The sequence below is a fragment of the Nilaparvata lugens genome, chromosome 11, assembly GCF_014356525.2.
Source record: "Nilaparvata lugens isolate BPH chromosome 11, ASM1435652v1, whole genome shotgun sequence".
Taxonomy (NCBI): Eukaryota; Metazoa; Arthropoda; class Insecta; order Hemiptera; family Delphacidae; genus Nilaparvata; species Nilaparvata lugens.
The window spans coordinates 25550466-25566236 of record NC_052514.1 but is presented as its reverse complement, the minus strand read 5'-3'; the positions used below and the strand labels follow the sequence as shown (position 1 = coordinate 25566236).

The window sequence follows — 15771 nt, the reverse complement described above, 5'->3', positions numbered from 1 at the left end:
TATAATGAAAATCCAGAACGTCGATCAATGGTATTAATGTATAAGTTAATTTTAGAAAGCAGGTAGGAAGAATCAATTATTATCTGTTATTTTTTAACAGATTGTACAGAGAAACAAGTAATTAACATCACGTCTTACTTTCAGTGATTTAATATTGAACATACTTCTGAGGGAGTTGGTTGGGTAATCAAAGGAACAGAAAAACCTGTGCTTTTTATAATACATACATCTCAAAAATTTGTTTTGCAAGCGTTCTAGAAGGTGAATCTATCTATTATGATAAAGAATCCATACTTCGCATGCTTACTCCAACAGACTCCTCACAATTGATTTGTATAAGAGTAGCAGAGGTACCACATCAGTGAAGGCCGAGCAGGTCAAAATGAAACCCATCTGTTGAATGGCTCTGTCAGCTATGTAATCAATACGTGATTGAAAGAAAGGTCTGGGCTGAAAACTACTCCAAGGTCCTTGAGCGACTCTACCTTTTCCAATGGGATACTATTTATATAGTAGACACCTGCATGAGTGGAGGACCGCCGAGTAAAACTCATTAATTTACATTTACTCACATTTATTTTCAGTCTATTTTCATCACACCATCTAGACAGATTATCAATATCCCTCTGCAAATCATAGCAATCACTTCGATAATTGATTTCTTTGTATAATTTTACATAATCTGCATACAGAAGGCATGAGGATTCACTGATAGATTCATTAATGGCTCTAAAAGGACTGCAGCACAGCCCTTAATCCTACATCACATTGTTTGCACATGTATCTTGATTCTTTCCTATTTTTTTCATCTACCGTGGAGTGGGTACAAACATGGCATTTTCTCATTACACGTTTTGTGTTTGGAGTTTCCGGAACTAGAGAAGGTAAATGTCTCTCAGTAAGTCTGAGTGGTGGCTCCTTATTTGATGACCTTCCTCCACGATTGAAAATCCTTGCAGTATGATGCTTCTCTAGCAGCTGACGAATAACTTGCAGTTGGAAATCAGCTAGTGAAATACGTTCACCTGTTTCCACCATGTACAGTGCATGGGAATTCAACAAAATCAAGTCAATTGAATGGAAAAAAAACTTTCTTATACCACTTCACTGTTTTGCGAACACACTCCACTGAGCTCAGCATCATGTCAGTTCTGTCAACGGATCCCATATTTTCATTGTTGTCTACAATACATAAAGGTTTTTCTTTATACTCGCCAGTTTTGATGTCTTTCTTGTGAGTTTTTACTATCTCATCATTGTGTAGTGTTGTCAACATTGTTACATTTTTTTATCCATCCATTTTAGAATCATTATATTATTTGCAGATCTTGAGACTCTTTCACCTCTTTTTTAGGATCTGGTAAAGCTGGCATCAATTGTCTGTTACTGTTTACAGTACCACATGAATTAGTCTCTAGGGCATGAAGATACAATGACAATTTTGGGCTGGTGTACCAATTATCGGTGTATAATGTATGTCCTTTGTTGATGTAGGGCTTCAGAAGAGTCGTCACTATACTTCCAGAAATTCCTAGTCCATCTGTCAATAGCAGTCTTCAGTCTTTTCAGAATTATTACTGAAATGGAGCATTGACAATAAATTCAAAAACCCATCTCTCGCCATGATCCTTGAAAAAATTGGTGATTGTAGTAGTTGATCTGTTGACCAATACTCCTTTATAGAGTTCTTTCTGTTTCTTGGCATTAGCATGCATAAGGCTATAAATGTGTACATTTCATCTTTATCTGTATTTGTCCACTTTCTGAGATTCGAATTGGGAGCAAGAGTCACTAAAGCTAGCACAACACTAAAATACCTATTGGTCTCTGTTACTACAATATCAATTACATCGTCTGTCAATAGTAATGTAAAATAACCTGCACAGTCAGTATTTTCGGGTATATCTACTTGAATTCCAAAATGAGATTGATCAAATTTGTGAGTTTTTGGAACAAAGATATCATCAGACCATGGCAGGGTTTCTTTGAATTTTGTTCTTGATCTCTTGGGAGGAGTTGGTTCTTCAGCTGCTTCTTCAACTTGCAGTTGTGATTCACTGTCACAAACAAATTCCTCTTCTGAGTTAGTATCCAACAATATTTTACTGGTTTCAACGCGAATGAGATGCCATTTCCCGTAAACAATGTTTTGAACTGATTCTAGGTTAGAAATAACATGCTTGCAGTGTGGCAAACATTCACTGGTAGCATGATTTTGTTCGTCGCTTTATCCAGTGCCATGTGGCGTTCAGACACTGGGAATGAGTTCATTTTGTAGCCAAAGGAGTGCAGCACATGATGGTAGAAGAATGAACCTGATCGAGTTAACTCGACGATAGTACTAACACGGTGAAGTTTGAAAACCTGTATACTCGCCAGTAGGCTGAGAAGCCAATATGCTCTCGTCGAGTATACTCGACGTCAGTACCGAAAGGGTTAACAATAAAGATTGGAATCGCATCAGGACCCTCGGAGCAGCCCGACCTCAGCCCATTGATAGCAGACATATCATTGAAAGAAACCATCCCAACTCCTCCATCCGAAACACCCAGACATCTCCGGAATGCCCATCAGCCTCATACACAGATTGAAAGTATTTAGAAAAGCCATTAACGATATCAGACCCGGAGTAAGACTCTCCGTCCAGTGTCATGGTTGACTCCACAAAAGAAGTTTTTCTTTTTGAATTAACGTATTCCCAGAAATCTTTTACATTATGTCGTATTCCATTTTGAACTCTAATCAAATACATCTCACAAGATAGTGTAATTCTATTTTTCAGGGATGCACGTAAAGTTTTAAATTTATTGTCATGATAAGACAAAGTTTTTTCTTTCTTGAGCACTTATTTTTTATTTCCAAATATGATATGATATCAGATGTAAACCAAGGAGGATACTTATTATTTGAGAAATTCAACCTCCTCCTTGGAATAAATTCATCAAAATTTTTGTGAAGTACTTCATAAAAATTACCTACAGCGGAGTCAACATCACTACAACAAAACACAGAGTCCCAACTGCAATCGCGGAGTCCGCAATAGAGGCCGAGATAGTCTCCCTTGGAATAGTCATACGAATATTCGGGTGAACGATTTGAGTCTATTTCTGACACTTTCACCGCATATGAGGCTTCCACACAATCATAATGCAGGGTGATAACAGTCTTGAGGAAGGAGTGGATCATCGCATCTCACTACATCAACTGGCAAGTTGCTCAAAACAATATCCAGTGTTCTACCGAGCTCATTTTGCACTGAATTGTAAGAAATTAGATCATAGAATGACGTTAAACGACAAAGAAATTTTGCTTTACATGAGCCAGAAGAGAGATCATAAGTATCAGAGCTAATTTCAGGTAAATTGAAATCAGCAATAATCATAAAATTTCAATTAAGTAAGCTATTCAAGGATTCGATGTACTCACAGTAACCAAGAAAATCATTTGAAGGAGTGGAAGGTGGAATATAAACAGCATTTATATGATAATCGGTTGAGTTTGATTTCATTTTAATCCCTACGGAATCATAACAATTATAATCATTTACAGATAGCTCACTACAGAGCTCCGATTACAATGATCTTCTCACTGCGATAAGTAGCCTCCTCCACCCCCCTCCGACTACCATCACCCCCTCCTCTATCACACCGATAGATAGACAAAGTAAAGGTCATCAAAAATTTCACACCTGATTATGCCGTCATACAGCCAGGTCTCAGTGAATACTATCAAATCGCAATTTGCACTTAGAAGAGATTCATACAGATTTAAGGTTTTTTACGTAATCCTCTAAAATTTTAATAATACACAGACAAAGAAAAAATTAATGACATATGAAGAAAAAAAAATTATAAATACAAATAAATGACAAGAAGTGAAAAAATATGAACAAGATAACATATAAGTCGATCATCTCAGCCCACCGGTAACAAACTGTTTTCAATATTGCAAAATATTAAAGAAGACAAGAAAAAAATTACTCTCCTACGTTAAGGTTATCGTAGCAAACTGTTTTCTGTATTGTAAATTATTAAAGAAGACAGGAAAAAATTACACTCTTAAGGTTATCATTCATATTTCCTACATCAATGGAATCAATTTCCTATATTCTTAAACAACAAATAACTTGAGTCACCACCACTATTCTCCCCCCCTCTTACATTTCCGAAAAAATAAATGATAAATAACACCACAATCTGTTATGAATAAAAAGACAAGATATTTGGCCGTCAGTGTGGATAACCACCATGATACCACCACAACTACTGAGAAAGAATCTATAATAATGAAGACTACAGGGTGTCTCACCAAGGTTGTAACAGCCGTTGACCACAGATTCTTCACAGCATTTCTGACAAAAAATGTTCAGTAAAGTTTTTTTCTATCGACCTTAGTTTTCGAGATACAGTATATAGATTTTTCGATATTTTCAGAATATGCCTACTTCCAGTCATTAAATACTTAATAACTCGAAAACTACTGGTCCTTTTCGAATTTATACTCATTCGAAAGCTTATGAAATGGAGAAGTTTTTGAAATATTGAAACCAATATAATTACCCGAAGAAAAATGGAGAAAAAACGGTTTGAAATTTGATTTTGAATTTGAAGAATAGCATTTTTTCAAGTTTTAGCCCTAATAAAAAACTACAAAATATCTAACAACAAATAAAAATAAATTTATCTTGTTTGAAATATTTTTCTTTTTCCAACAATACCCTTGAAATTGAAATTCGACCAGTAGTTTTCGAGTTATTGAGTATTTGATGATCGGAAGTAGGCATATTCTGAAAATATCGAAAAATCGATATATCTCGAAAACTAAGGTCGATAGGAAAAAAGTTTACTGAACATTTTTTGTCAGAAATGTTGTGAAGAATCTATGGTCAACGGCTGTTACAACCTTGGTGGGACACCCTGTATAAACAGGGTGGGTTTCACCTTGCATCCCCATGTACCTGGTCGACAGCTTGTTGACATTGCGCTTCAGCTGCATAATCTCGTGAGCGATCGTGCGTCCAACAAACTTCACTATGAATGGTGGAGGATTTCGTGAATCAGGTCACTTTTTAAGACAGCAGTCAATCTCCTCTGCACCTATATGCACACCTACAGCTTGGCAAGTTTGGAGCACACCTTTGAGACGACCTCCTGATCAGCAACTGGAATACTCCAGAAGTATCTCCAAAGTATTTCGTCTAGCGTACTGCTCCAGATCGTCTGCTTGCATCGACAGTCATTAATTTTCTGCTTTAGAGCTTCATTTTCAGAGTCCTTATTATCTCCTGCTGTGAGGCGATCAATTCTCCCTGTGAAACAAGTATTTCAGCGTTGTTGTCGAGTTCTGCATGACACGAACTGAGGGACTCTTCTAATTTCTCGAAGCTGCTCATAACCTGCTGCTTGAAATCATTCAAGGCCTCAGTAACTTATACGGGTCCACAGAGCCTGATGAATTGACGAACGCTCCAGCGCTGGAAGTTTTTACTGAAGTCGATTGGGCCTCAGTACCCCGCTGACTACGGTGACCCGCCAAACAGTTTCCGCACTTCCAAGAACTCAGGAGTTCGAGCTCAGCTTCACTTAGATCTAGGTCCGACTCACCCCTGATACATCTCCCATGGGAAATCGAGACACACTCAGCGCATACCAATTTGAACTTGTCAGATCTTCCAACCAACACTTTGCAATCCACACAGGCACTCATTTTAGTACGGTAATAAAAATTTAATTCGGCTTAAAAAACTGTTTAAACGAATAAATATTAACGAAAGAACCGGCAGGCTTAGTAAGTTGACCGACCAAACTAAGCCAAACTATTCATAAATCAACGGGAAGCCGATTAGAGAGAACGGAACGAAAAACGTCTGCTCGCAATCAACTCTCTGATAGAACTGATTCTATCGTAATATTTTACCGTAAACATTTCTGATTTTATCGTAATATTTCTGTTCGTAATTGAACGAATAAAGACAAGAATTTGAAACAAATCAAAATTAAAAAGAAGTGATGAACACGATAAAAGTAATCAAGTACCCTTTTATATTTATCACAACACATAACAATTAAAATAATGTGTCGAGATAAAATTATAAAGTATTTAATAACTTTTATTCAATTCAAAATTCAATTCAATTCAAAAAAGATTTTATTTCAAAGAAACATAATAAAAAACAAATTCCAGCTGTACAAAATAATCATACACTTGACAATGAATAAGGTACACTGAAAAGAGTCTTAAATTAAATACAAATTAATATGAATAGGAAATAAAATTTTCGCATAGGCATTGCTGCCTGTGTGCGAAAATGAGTCCAAGGTAGGTATCTTTATTGGTTACTCTTGTACAATATATACTTATTAACTTATCAACTTATTATTTTTTACTCATTTACTAATAACTACAAAAATGATAAAAAATTAAATGAAGGAAAGAAATAAGCCCCAATCCCCAACCGTTCCCTATCAAAAATTGTATTCGTAAATATGTAGTAATTTTACATATATAAATATATATAAAATGGTACAGTAATAATTATATTATATATGTATTAATAAATAAAATGATTATTCATATTTAAGCTGTACTAAAAATGAATCACCTGCCCACTCTATCCCAGTCCCCGATTAACCCCCCAAACCCCGACCCCAATTGCAGAAGAAGAAACACAGAAAAAACTCGGCGAAACACATTCACACAAACACACACACACACACACACACACACACACACACACACACACACACACACACACACATGAAGCCTCAATAGGATTATTTTGAATAAAAAAAAATATTTAAAATATTTTTTAAGATTGTTTAATAACAATTATTATTTTTAAGACTAAACTGAATTCATCTAGATTACAATCTAGAATCTGTACTCCGAAGTGATCAATCTCTCACAGCACTCATCTCTTCCAATACTCGAAATCCACCTTTTGACAGCTATTTTAAATGAAGATATCGTATAGTTGGCGAAATCCGCTGGAGCTATTGGAAGATGTTTCACCAAAACGTGAGCTATATAGTAGGAGTTGGTAATAAATATAGTTCTATTTACTCTAGGCATTTGAATATTATACTGTACTGCTCTCCTAGTTGCATGACTATGTGTAATGGTATTGAATATGCTAGCATGATTCTTGAATATGTACGATGCCAAGGTTCTAACATATAATTGTCTGACATCAAGCACCTTCATATCCTCAAACACTGCGTTGGATGGGTAATCTCGACGCCTTCCAAGTGCAGATTTTATTATAAGTTTCTGGGTGGTGAATAGTGGGTTCAAAATAGATCTGTATCCTCCTCCATAAGCTAGAATTCCCCCTTCAATAATGGACTGTACAAACGCATAGTAGATTGTTTGGAGTTCATTCCTATTCAGATATTCTCTGAGTTGCCGAAAAACATAAATCATTTTTCTCAGTCTACTGTTCAGATAAGCAACATGTGCAGTCCAATTAAGTCTGTTGTCCAGAATGACACCCAAATACTTGTAAGAGTTCACCCTTCCAACCGATGCACAGGCACAAGAGTCATTTTCAATGTTCCCACATGTATGGAGTTTGATTCCTTCAACTGATGTGTCACTTGAGTCCCGAAGGGAAATCGGCATTATCTTTGTCTTGCTAACATTTAGTGTTAGAACATTATGGTCAAACCATGACTTCAAAGTGGCTAAATCACATTTTGCCCTATGCAGTACAGTTTCCCAATCAGGTCCCCTAACAAGGACAGCAGCATCATCCGCAAAAAGGTAGATCCTACTATTTAAGTTCACTTTTGCAAGGTTATTTACATAGATTAAAAATAATAATGGACCCAAGGTGCTACCCTGGATAACTCCATATTCTACCTCTTTTAACTGACTGTTTACTCCATTTATGACAGTTAACTGCTTGCGGTTACTAAAGTAGGAATTGAACCAATCAAGTGGAACTCCATTTATCCCCATAAGTTCCATCTTTTTAAGCAATTTTCCTCTATCAACGGAATCAAATGCCTTAGCCAAGTCCAAGAATATTAGAGCACTCTTTTCATTGTTACCTATAGCCAAATTCAGGTCTCTAGTTATAGAAAAGAGGGCATCTGAGATATTTTTTGATTTTCTGAACCCATATTGGGAGTTAGTTAGTAATTCATTACTTTCAATGTATCTTGTTAATTGATCTTTTACTATTTTTTCAAGAATTTTGGAAAATATGCTAAGCAGGCTGATTGGACGAAAGTTTGAACTCTCTCTAATATCTCCTGACTTGAACAATGGGACTACTTTTGCTATTTTGAAAGCATCAGGAAATATACCAGAGGTAATGCTTAAGTTGACAATATGTAGAAGCGGAGCAGATAAACTGTCAAAGTTAGACTTCAGAGTATCGGAAGAGATACAATCATAGCCAGGAGCCGAGCCGCCGCGCAGGGAGTTAACATAGTTGCGCAATTCAGTATTATCTATAGTGCGAAGGTTGAATCTACTGTGCACTGCATAGTCTGAGTCATTGACAACCGGTGGGCCAACAGGGTTAATTTTGCTAGCTAGACTACTTCCCACGTTGGAAAAATAATTATTGAATTCATCTGCAACCTGTTTTCTTTTGTCTTCTAAATATGTCTTACCTGATGTATACTGGTCCAGTGGAAAAGGGTCTTTGTTTTTTCTCTTACCTGAAATTTCATTTACTGTTTGCCAAAAAAGTTTAGGGTTATTTTTTGAGACAAAAATTTTAGATTTGTAGTATTGGATCTTAGTTCTCTTTATTAACGAATTCAAGTGATTTCTGTAAGTAATGTAGTAATTTTTGAGTTGTTGATTGAAGGGTTGATTTCTGAGCTGTTTACTTATTTTATCCCGTTCTCTAATAGAGCGTAATAAACCGTCTGTCATCCAGGGCTTTAATTTTACCTTTCTGTTACTACTTTTTCTGTTTTTGTAGGATTTACATATGAATTCATCTAGTGTGGAGAAAAACAAATTGCATGATGAATTTATGTCTTGAGAACTAGTAACATTACTCCAAACACACTTGCTGATTAACTCATGAAGAGTTTTTTTGTCAATATATTTATCTTCTTTTTTTGATGAATTGATTCTTGGGAATGAAATTTCTAATACAATACTGAAATGGTCGGTTACATCAGTCATGACTACCGCTGTTTTTAGACTATCACAGGTCTCGTGTCTGACAAAGATATGGTCTATGCATGACTTACTGTTTCCTTGTACCCTCGTATATTTATCAATGCCGCTCATGAAACCATTTTCATACAACATATCAAGATATCTTTCTGTTTTATTATCTGCTTGTAGTATATTGGCATTAATGTCACCCATCAGAATACAGAAGCTATTTATATTGAAAGAGTTATAATAGTTATGCAATGCTTCGGTGAATTCATCCAGATCACTGTCGTGAGTACGATAAACCGAAAGAAGGTTTATATTTTTTCCCTGGAATGATATATCTATACTTAAACCATACACGTGGGCCAGCTCCATCTGTCTACATTCATTCACACTCACTCCCTCCCTCACATACACAAGCACTCCATCATTTCTGTTTCTCCATCCGCTTGTTTTGAAAACCCTGTAACCCTCTAATTGAATACCCGCCGTATCATCCCCCAACCAAGTTTCTCCCAGCATTATCACATCCCATATTACGTTACTTCCTTGTAGATAAGCTATGAAGCTATCGAAGTTTTTATTGAAGCTTCTGATATTCAAGTATATGAACTTTAGGAAATGTTCACCATTGGAAAAAACGTTATTCACCTCAAAAGCTTCAATACTTTTACATTCAATATGTCTATATTCATCCAAGTGAATGTCCCTGAATGTCATAGAAGAATATATTAAAGAATAAACTAGTTAGGGAAGAACACGAAGAAAGAATTTATGGTGATAAGAAAGATAATTGGAAACCCGACCGATAACGGCTCAACGACCAATGCGACCGTTGAAGAAAAGAAAAAAAACCCTACCTCGCTCAGCCCTCTCAAGAAATAATATAATAAAGACCTACAAACCCCAACCAAAAATGTATAGAAAAAGAATGTAAATATGAAGTAATAAATAAGAGACATATCTATTGATCATGAGTTAAGGAATTGTAAACAAAATTGAATAAATAAAATAGATAAACCGCATAAATTGATTACATGAACAAACCCACCGGCAGTGATAATTAATAATGTACTCAGAATAAAAGAGAAAAATGAGAGATATTGATTTATATAATTATTAGGTACTCAATAATAGTTTTCCAATATCGCATAAGCGAAGCTCATAACAACAATCATTCTCTTCACAAGAAGTGAAATGTACTTTTTATAGGCTTCTATGTACAATTAGAATAGATACAATTTATCACATCATGTTTGTTGAGTGACCACCTATCATCAAACATTAGATATTGATAAAAATTTATCGCTAGTTTCTCTTCCAATTATATAATATTTCATCTCATTCAAACGTCATGGAAAGTGAAAAAACTTAACTTTTATTTATCATTAATTGTACTGAATAGAGTTTCAATACTAATAAATTTGAATAAATGAATAAAGAAATATGAGACAACAAAATAAACCAAACAATCAAGAGCCAAAAAAGAATAGTTCGTCTGAAGAGTATGTCTATATACATTTCAGAATAAATTTCTAAAGACCAGTCTAGCAATAAGAAATGGAAAAATAACTCGAAACAATATTGATCTATCAAGAGCTGCAAAGTGATATCATTCATTTTTAAAAATAGAAATCAGCGTTTGTTCTTTTCATGAGATAATTCTCCTAATTCTTGCTTGTAACAAGATAATTATTGCGATAAGGCATCAGCTGCAACACTATATTTTATTAAGAAGCAATTATTGCGAGTGATTGAAACTTATATTACCGTATGATTCTGCCAGTAGATATTTGATTTCAGCAATTCAAGACTATTAATACGGTAGTACTTACAATATTAATTTATATAACAATCCTTAATTTCAATTTATCAAGCAAGTAGAAAAACAACTAATTTAAAATAATTATTGCCTTCTTCAAAATTCTATTTCCCATACTAAAGAGATTTACCAATCCTTAACTAAATATTTATAACATATTTACAAGTGTAAATTGGCTTTTACAAGTATCATTCAATTCAGTATTGAATGTAAACTCTTCTCGATGGGATATCTCTAAATTAATGTGACTAATAAGTTATTAAAAAAAGCCTATTATTAAAGACTAAATATGTCTAATGAAATTTGCAATTCCAGGTATATTCCACACATATCTATGCAATTTTTGTATTTGATGAAAAATAATTGAATAAGCTATAAGTATTTGTTTTTAGCAGACAGCAGTTTCTGCATTTATGATATTATTAAAATAATTTTATTCATTTAATATAATATAAAATTTATTTCAAATAAAGATTATTTATGAGAGAAGTTATTAAGTTACTAAAAAAGGAATATTTCGTTTTCATTAGTTCAAGAAGGATTGAATTGCCTAAAATACCTTGTTGAAATCGCAATTCAATAGTTGTAAATAAAATAAAATAAATATAATAATACTCTCTAGTTACTTCACGTTATTCATACATTTTAATAGTCCTTGATAGTTTGATTGTGTCTTCTTTTATGTTCTCGATATGACCTTACGGATGAATACATAAATAAGTTACCAGATATTCGGTGTTCACTTGTTCGTCGGCTGATTTATGCCAACATCAGCAGATACCTGGGCACCAGTGTATGAAGGACTTGCCGGTTGTCGACCCACTGAGATCCCGTCCGCTGCTTCCAAGCCCGGGAAATTGAGGTCGTCTATCGTCTCAACCTTGACGACTTTCGAGGCGGCCGTGACCCTGATCAGAATTGCGCCATCCTTGACCCATGCGTATGCGATGTGTCCCTCTCTCACCAGTCTCCTGGCATGACTGAGGAGGGTCTTGTTGTGCTGAGTCAGATGTTCATTCACGAATACGGGAGTATTAGTGTGGAAGGCTCCGCTTATGTGTGCCGTGTTCAGGCCCCTCTTTTGTTTGGCGGCAGCCAGCCAGTCAGCACGCGTCGTTCTACGCACGAATTTAACTATAATCGCTTTTTTAGGTCCAGGCAGCCGATGAGCGATACTTATTTCGTTGCGACACCACTTTATATTTAAAGCCTGGGCTAACTGTTCCAATATAGCATAAATGTTCTCATTGTTTGTGTAAGGGATTCCGCAAATTTCGACGCTTTGTTTTCTGCTATACTGTTCTAATTTGGAAATTTTTAAATTGACTTCTTTAATTTCTTGTTTAGCGCTTGTGAGGTTAGTTTTTAATTCATCATATTTCTGCTTAAGATTATTATTTTCCTCCTTAATATCATTCATTTGTTTGTCATATGAAGTGGATAGTTGTGCAATCATTTGCTTCATAGAGTTCATATTATTATTTAAGCCCTGAGAAAGTTTGTTTTCAAACCCTGCCAGTCTTTGATCGAGTCTTTTATTCAAATCACTGATCGCATTGAGTATTTCCGAATTATTATTTTTATTATTACTCACAGGTGCATCAACAGGATCGTTGGATTGAGCTGCCTTTCCTCCACACTTAACGCACCGGAAAGCGACTTTACGATTCGGTTTTCTATCGGACTCGCTAACACAGTTCACATGGAATATGTCGTTACATTTCACACACTGTAATATTTGTTCAGGATTACACCCGGTCACACTTTTATCGCACTTCAAACATTTATTCATCTTGCGGCTATACACTGCTTAGTAATCGAAAAATAATTTTCAAATAATAACGTCAATTTCAATTACACGGTAAAGTTATAGGCTGAATATTATAGCAGGCAAGAACATTGAGCTGAGCGAGACAGGCTAGGATACGCTAGCAGATAAGAACCTCTCTCATCGAGCTCCCGATAGCAACTGATATAATATATGTTATTTATTCAAAAATATAACTGGAGGTTCCGAAATATTATTTACAAGTTAAATTTTACATTCCTGCTCACTGCACTTGTTTATAACCTTCTAATCAATCAACTTTTTTGATTAGTTTTTCAATTTTTTACTCTCTATTGTGAAAATATTATGTTTTCAATAAGTCCGACTGACAGTTGACACTACAGCCGCATTTCATTGGCCAGTTCCGGTAGCAATTCTCATCACATTTGATCCACGCTCTCAACAATTTTTCAACCAGCTTCCTAACAGCTGGAACTGGGTTTTCCCAATTCGCCATGATAATATCGAAGAGTTCATTCTTGTAGCAAATTTCCGAACAGATATCATCACTACAAACTAAACACTTTCTAGCAATCTCAACTAGAATTTCAAGGCATTTGAATGCTGTCAGTGTGCCAGATGAATGCGTGAATGCTACTCTATGACAGATTTTGAAAATATCCCTGAATAATGCCACAGATAGCTCACCGTGGGAAATGGGAATCGAGCTATCACACTCGAGCAAATTCAAACAAAACAACGTGACATTGTAGTCTCGATCACTTTCCCTTCGACAGTTAACGTTGCTGGATATCAGGTAGTCCAGAATTCTTTTACATTCTCGAAGGTACTCTTGTTTTTGTGGCCCATAGTTATGGAGGTAGTTCAAGATCTTGAGAAGCGCCCTCCAGCCCAGAGTGCGAGTCTCGAGTCTCAGAGCGAGCACTGCGTCTACATACTCGACACAACGCGTTCGCCAAATTGCTTCGCTGTCCGTTTGCTGTTTGGCCGTTCGCTTCGATGTGTCGAGTTTACCACAAAACGAAATGAGATCCTGGAAACACAGAAAAATAAAAACCAAAATGTGCTGTCCTTTCTTGTTGAAGTATAGAAGTGGAAACATACAACTAGAAAATATGAAGAGGATTAATGTATAAAAATTCTACAACATCTCTGATAGAAAAGTTCAATTTGTAAAAAAAACATCAACATGAATGAATCATATATTGACAACTTTGTAAGAGATTTTTATTTTGTAAAACGAGACTCACTTTCATGGTCGAGCTCTACTATCTTTGAGATTTTTAGTTTGTCAATACTATAGCTATCTAGTCTAAAGACTAATCAGCTAATATTAATTCCTATCCTAGCACTACTTGAAAAATTAAAGAGCGTATTTCTTGTCTGCTATTATTAAATTGATGTGTATTTCATTGACTAAAAGCGAATAATTCAATGATTTCTTTGATTTTTCATTGAATAAGCACTAAACTTATTCTACACTTATTCAAACGGTTTCCTCCTTTTGAGCCTCCACTCGAGTGGAATTGAGTGAATTTAGAGGCTCAACCACCACTAAAGTAAGTACTTGAGTACTTTTATGATGTCATGAGCATTAGACATAAATTTTTGTCAAAGTTCATTTTTAGTATTAACTGTTTCATAAAATTTACTATAAAGAAGCTTAATATCTTTGAATAGAGAGAAGAAGAAGAATTAATGATTATCATGACGAAATTCAAAGAATGAACTGAAAATTTACTAAGAATGAACTGATGCTGTACACTAGGGTTCATTTTATACAAGATTTCAAATAGTTTAATTTACAAATTTGAGAAAATATTCCCAAGAGACATCAAAATAATTATAATATGAAAATTTAGATAAAAATAAATGAGAAATATGTAAAAAATGAATTCAATTTTCAAGAATTGAGAAATTCAATTTTTCTGCAATTATTCAAGTAACAATGTCTCAAATTAGATTATTATTAAAAATAATCATCGAACCTGAAATGTTTTGATGTCTTTTTTTCCTGTAACATTTGAAGATTTGAAAATGTTTGTAAAAAAATTTCCAAATATGTCTGCTGGCTCAAAAATTTCTAAAAATAGTTCCAAAACATCTTCCACTTTTGACTTCTCCTCCTCCATATTTCTGTTACTGAAAAATAAAAATAAACAATAAATATAATTTTCCTCCACCAACTGTCTCAAGTACTTACTTTACTTCCTGGAACATAATACTAAAGTGTCACTTTTTCGCTCTCGGGACTAAAAAATTGAAAAACTCCCTAGCGAGTAAGAGTAACTCTATTTAAATAACAAGGGAAGCATCTCTATTTTAGAAACTTACATTGGTAATAGGTTAGAAGGTCTAAGCTCAGATGAGAAAGCATAATAGAGGTGTCTGTCATTGAGTCAACTGAATTCAATACCACAACCAGAAATTTGATTAACTCATGAAATATATGTTTGTATGATAATTATTATATTCTTAATATTAGTAGACAATAAAAATTTATACAATTTTTAAAATATTTTATTCTATTCAAAATACCAGCCAACAAATATTTTTGATCTGCAATTCAAATCTGAACCGCGTGATCTGGAGTCAGCCATCTTTGGTAGCTGCTCAGCTGATATAATTGTTACAACTTTTGCCGATAGATAGCGCAATCGGCAGTGCCAATCAGACGACCGGTTTTTAGGTTTTAGATTTAGGTTATGTTGTTAGGAATCATTGTCACCAATACGTAAGTTATTAGAATGATTTTATTTGCAGTTTCTATAGAAAAATGTAGATGGAGGAAAAATGTTGTGTTCATCACAAGCGAAAAATACTTTTTCTCCCTCAGGAAAATTGCTGCCCTCGGCTTCGCCTCGGGCTTCAAACTTTTTCCCACAGGGAGAAAAAGTCGTACTTTTCACTCTAGATATACAAATAACTATTTCCTCCACCAACTGTCTCAAGTACTTACTTTACTCCCTGGAACATAATACCAAAGTGTCACTTTTTCGCTCTCGGGACTAAAAAATTGAAAAACTCCCTAGCG

The 15771-nt window shown here is 34.9% G+C and overlaps 1 protein-coding gene across 1 annotated transcript in view; it reads right to left on the bottom strand.

Annotated features, from left to right (window-relative positions):
- Positions 1–12350: 12350 nt before the first annotated feature.
- The window catches only part of LOC111055896 (cytochrome c oxidase assembly factor 6 homolog), a 47999-nt gene continuing 44578 nt past the window's right edge, over positions 12351–15771 (bottom strand). Inside the window, exons 4-5 of the mRNA XM_039437978.1 lie at positions 14726–14879; positions 12351–13770 (exon numbers count right to left, since the gene is read on the bottom strand). Of these exons, the coding sequence (XP_039293912.1) occupies positions 13081–13770; positions 14726–14869 (834 nt within the window). The 5' untranslated portion in view covers positions 14870–14879 and the 3' untranslated portion in view covers positions 12351–13080. The remainder of the gene's footprint in view (positions 13771–14725; positions 14880–15771) is intronic.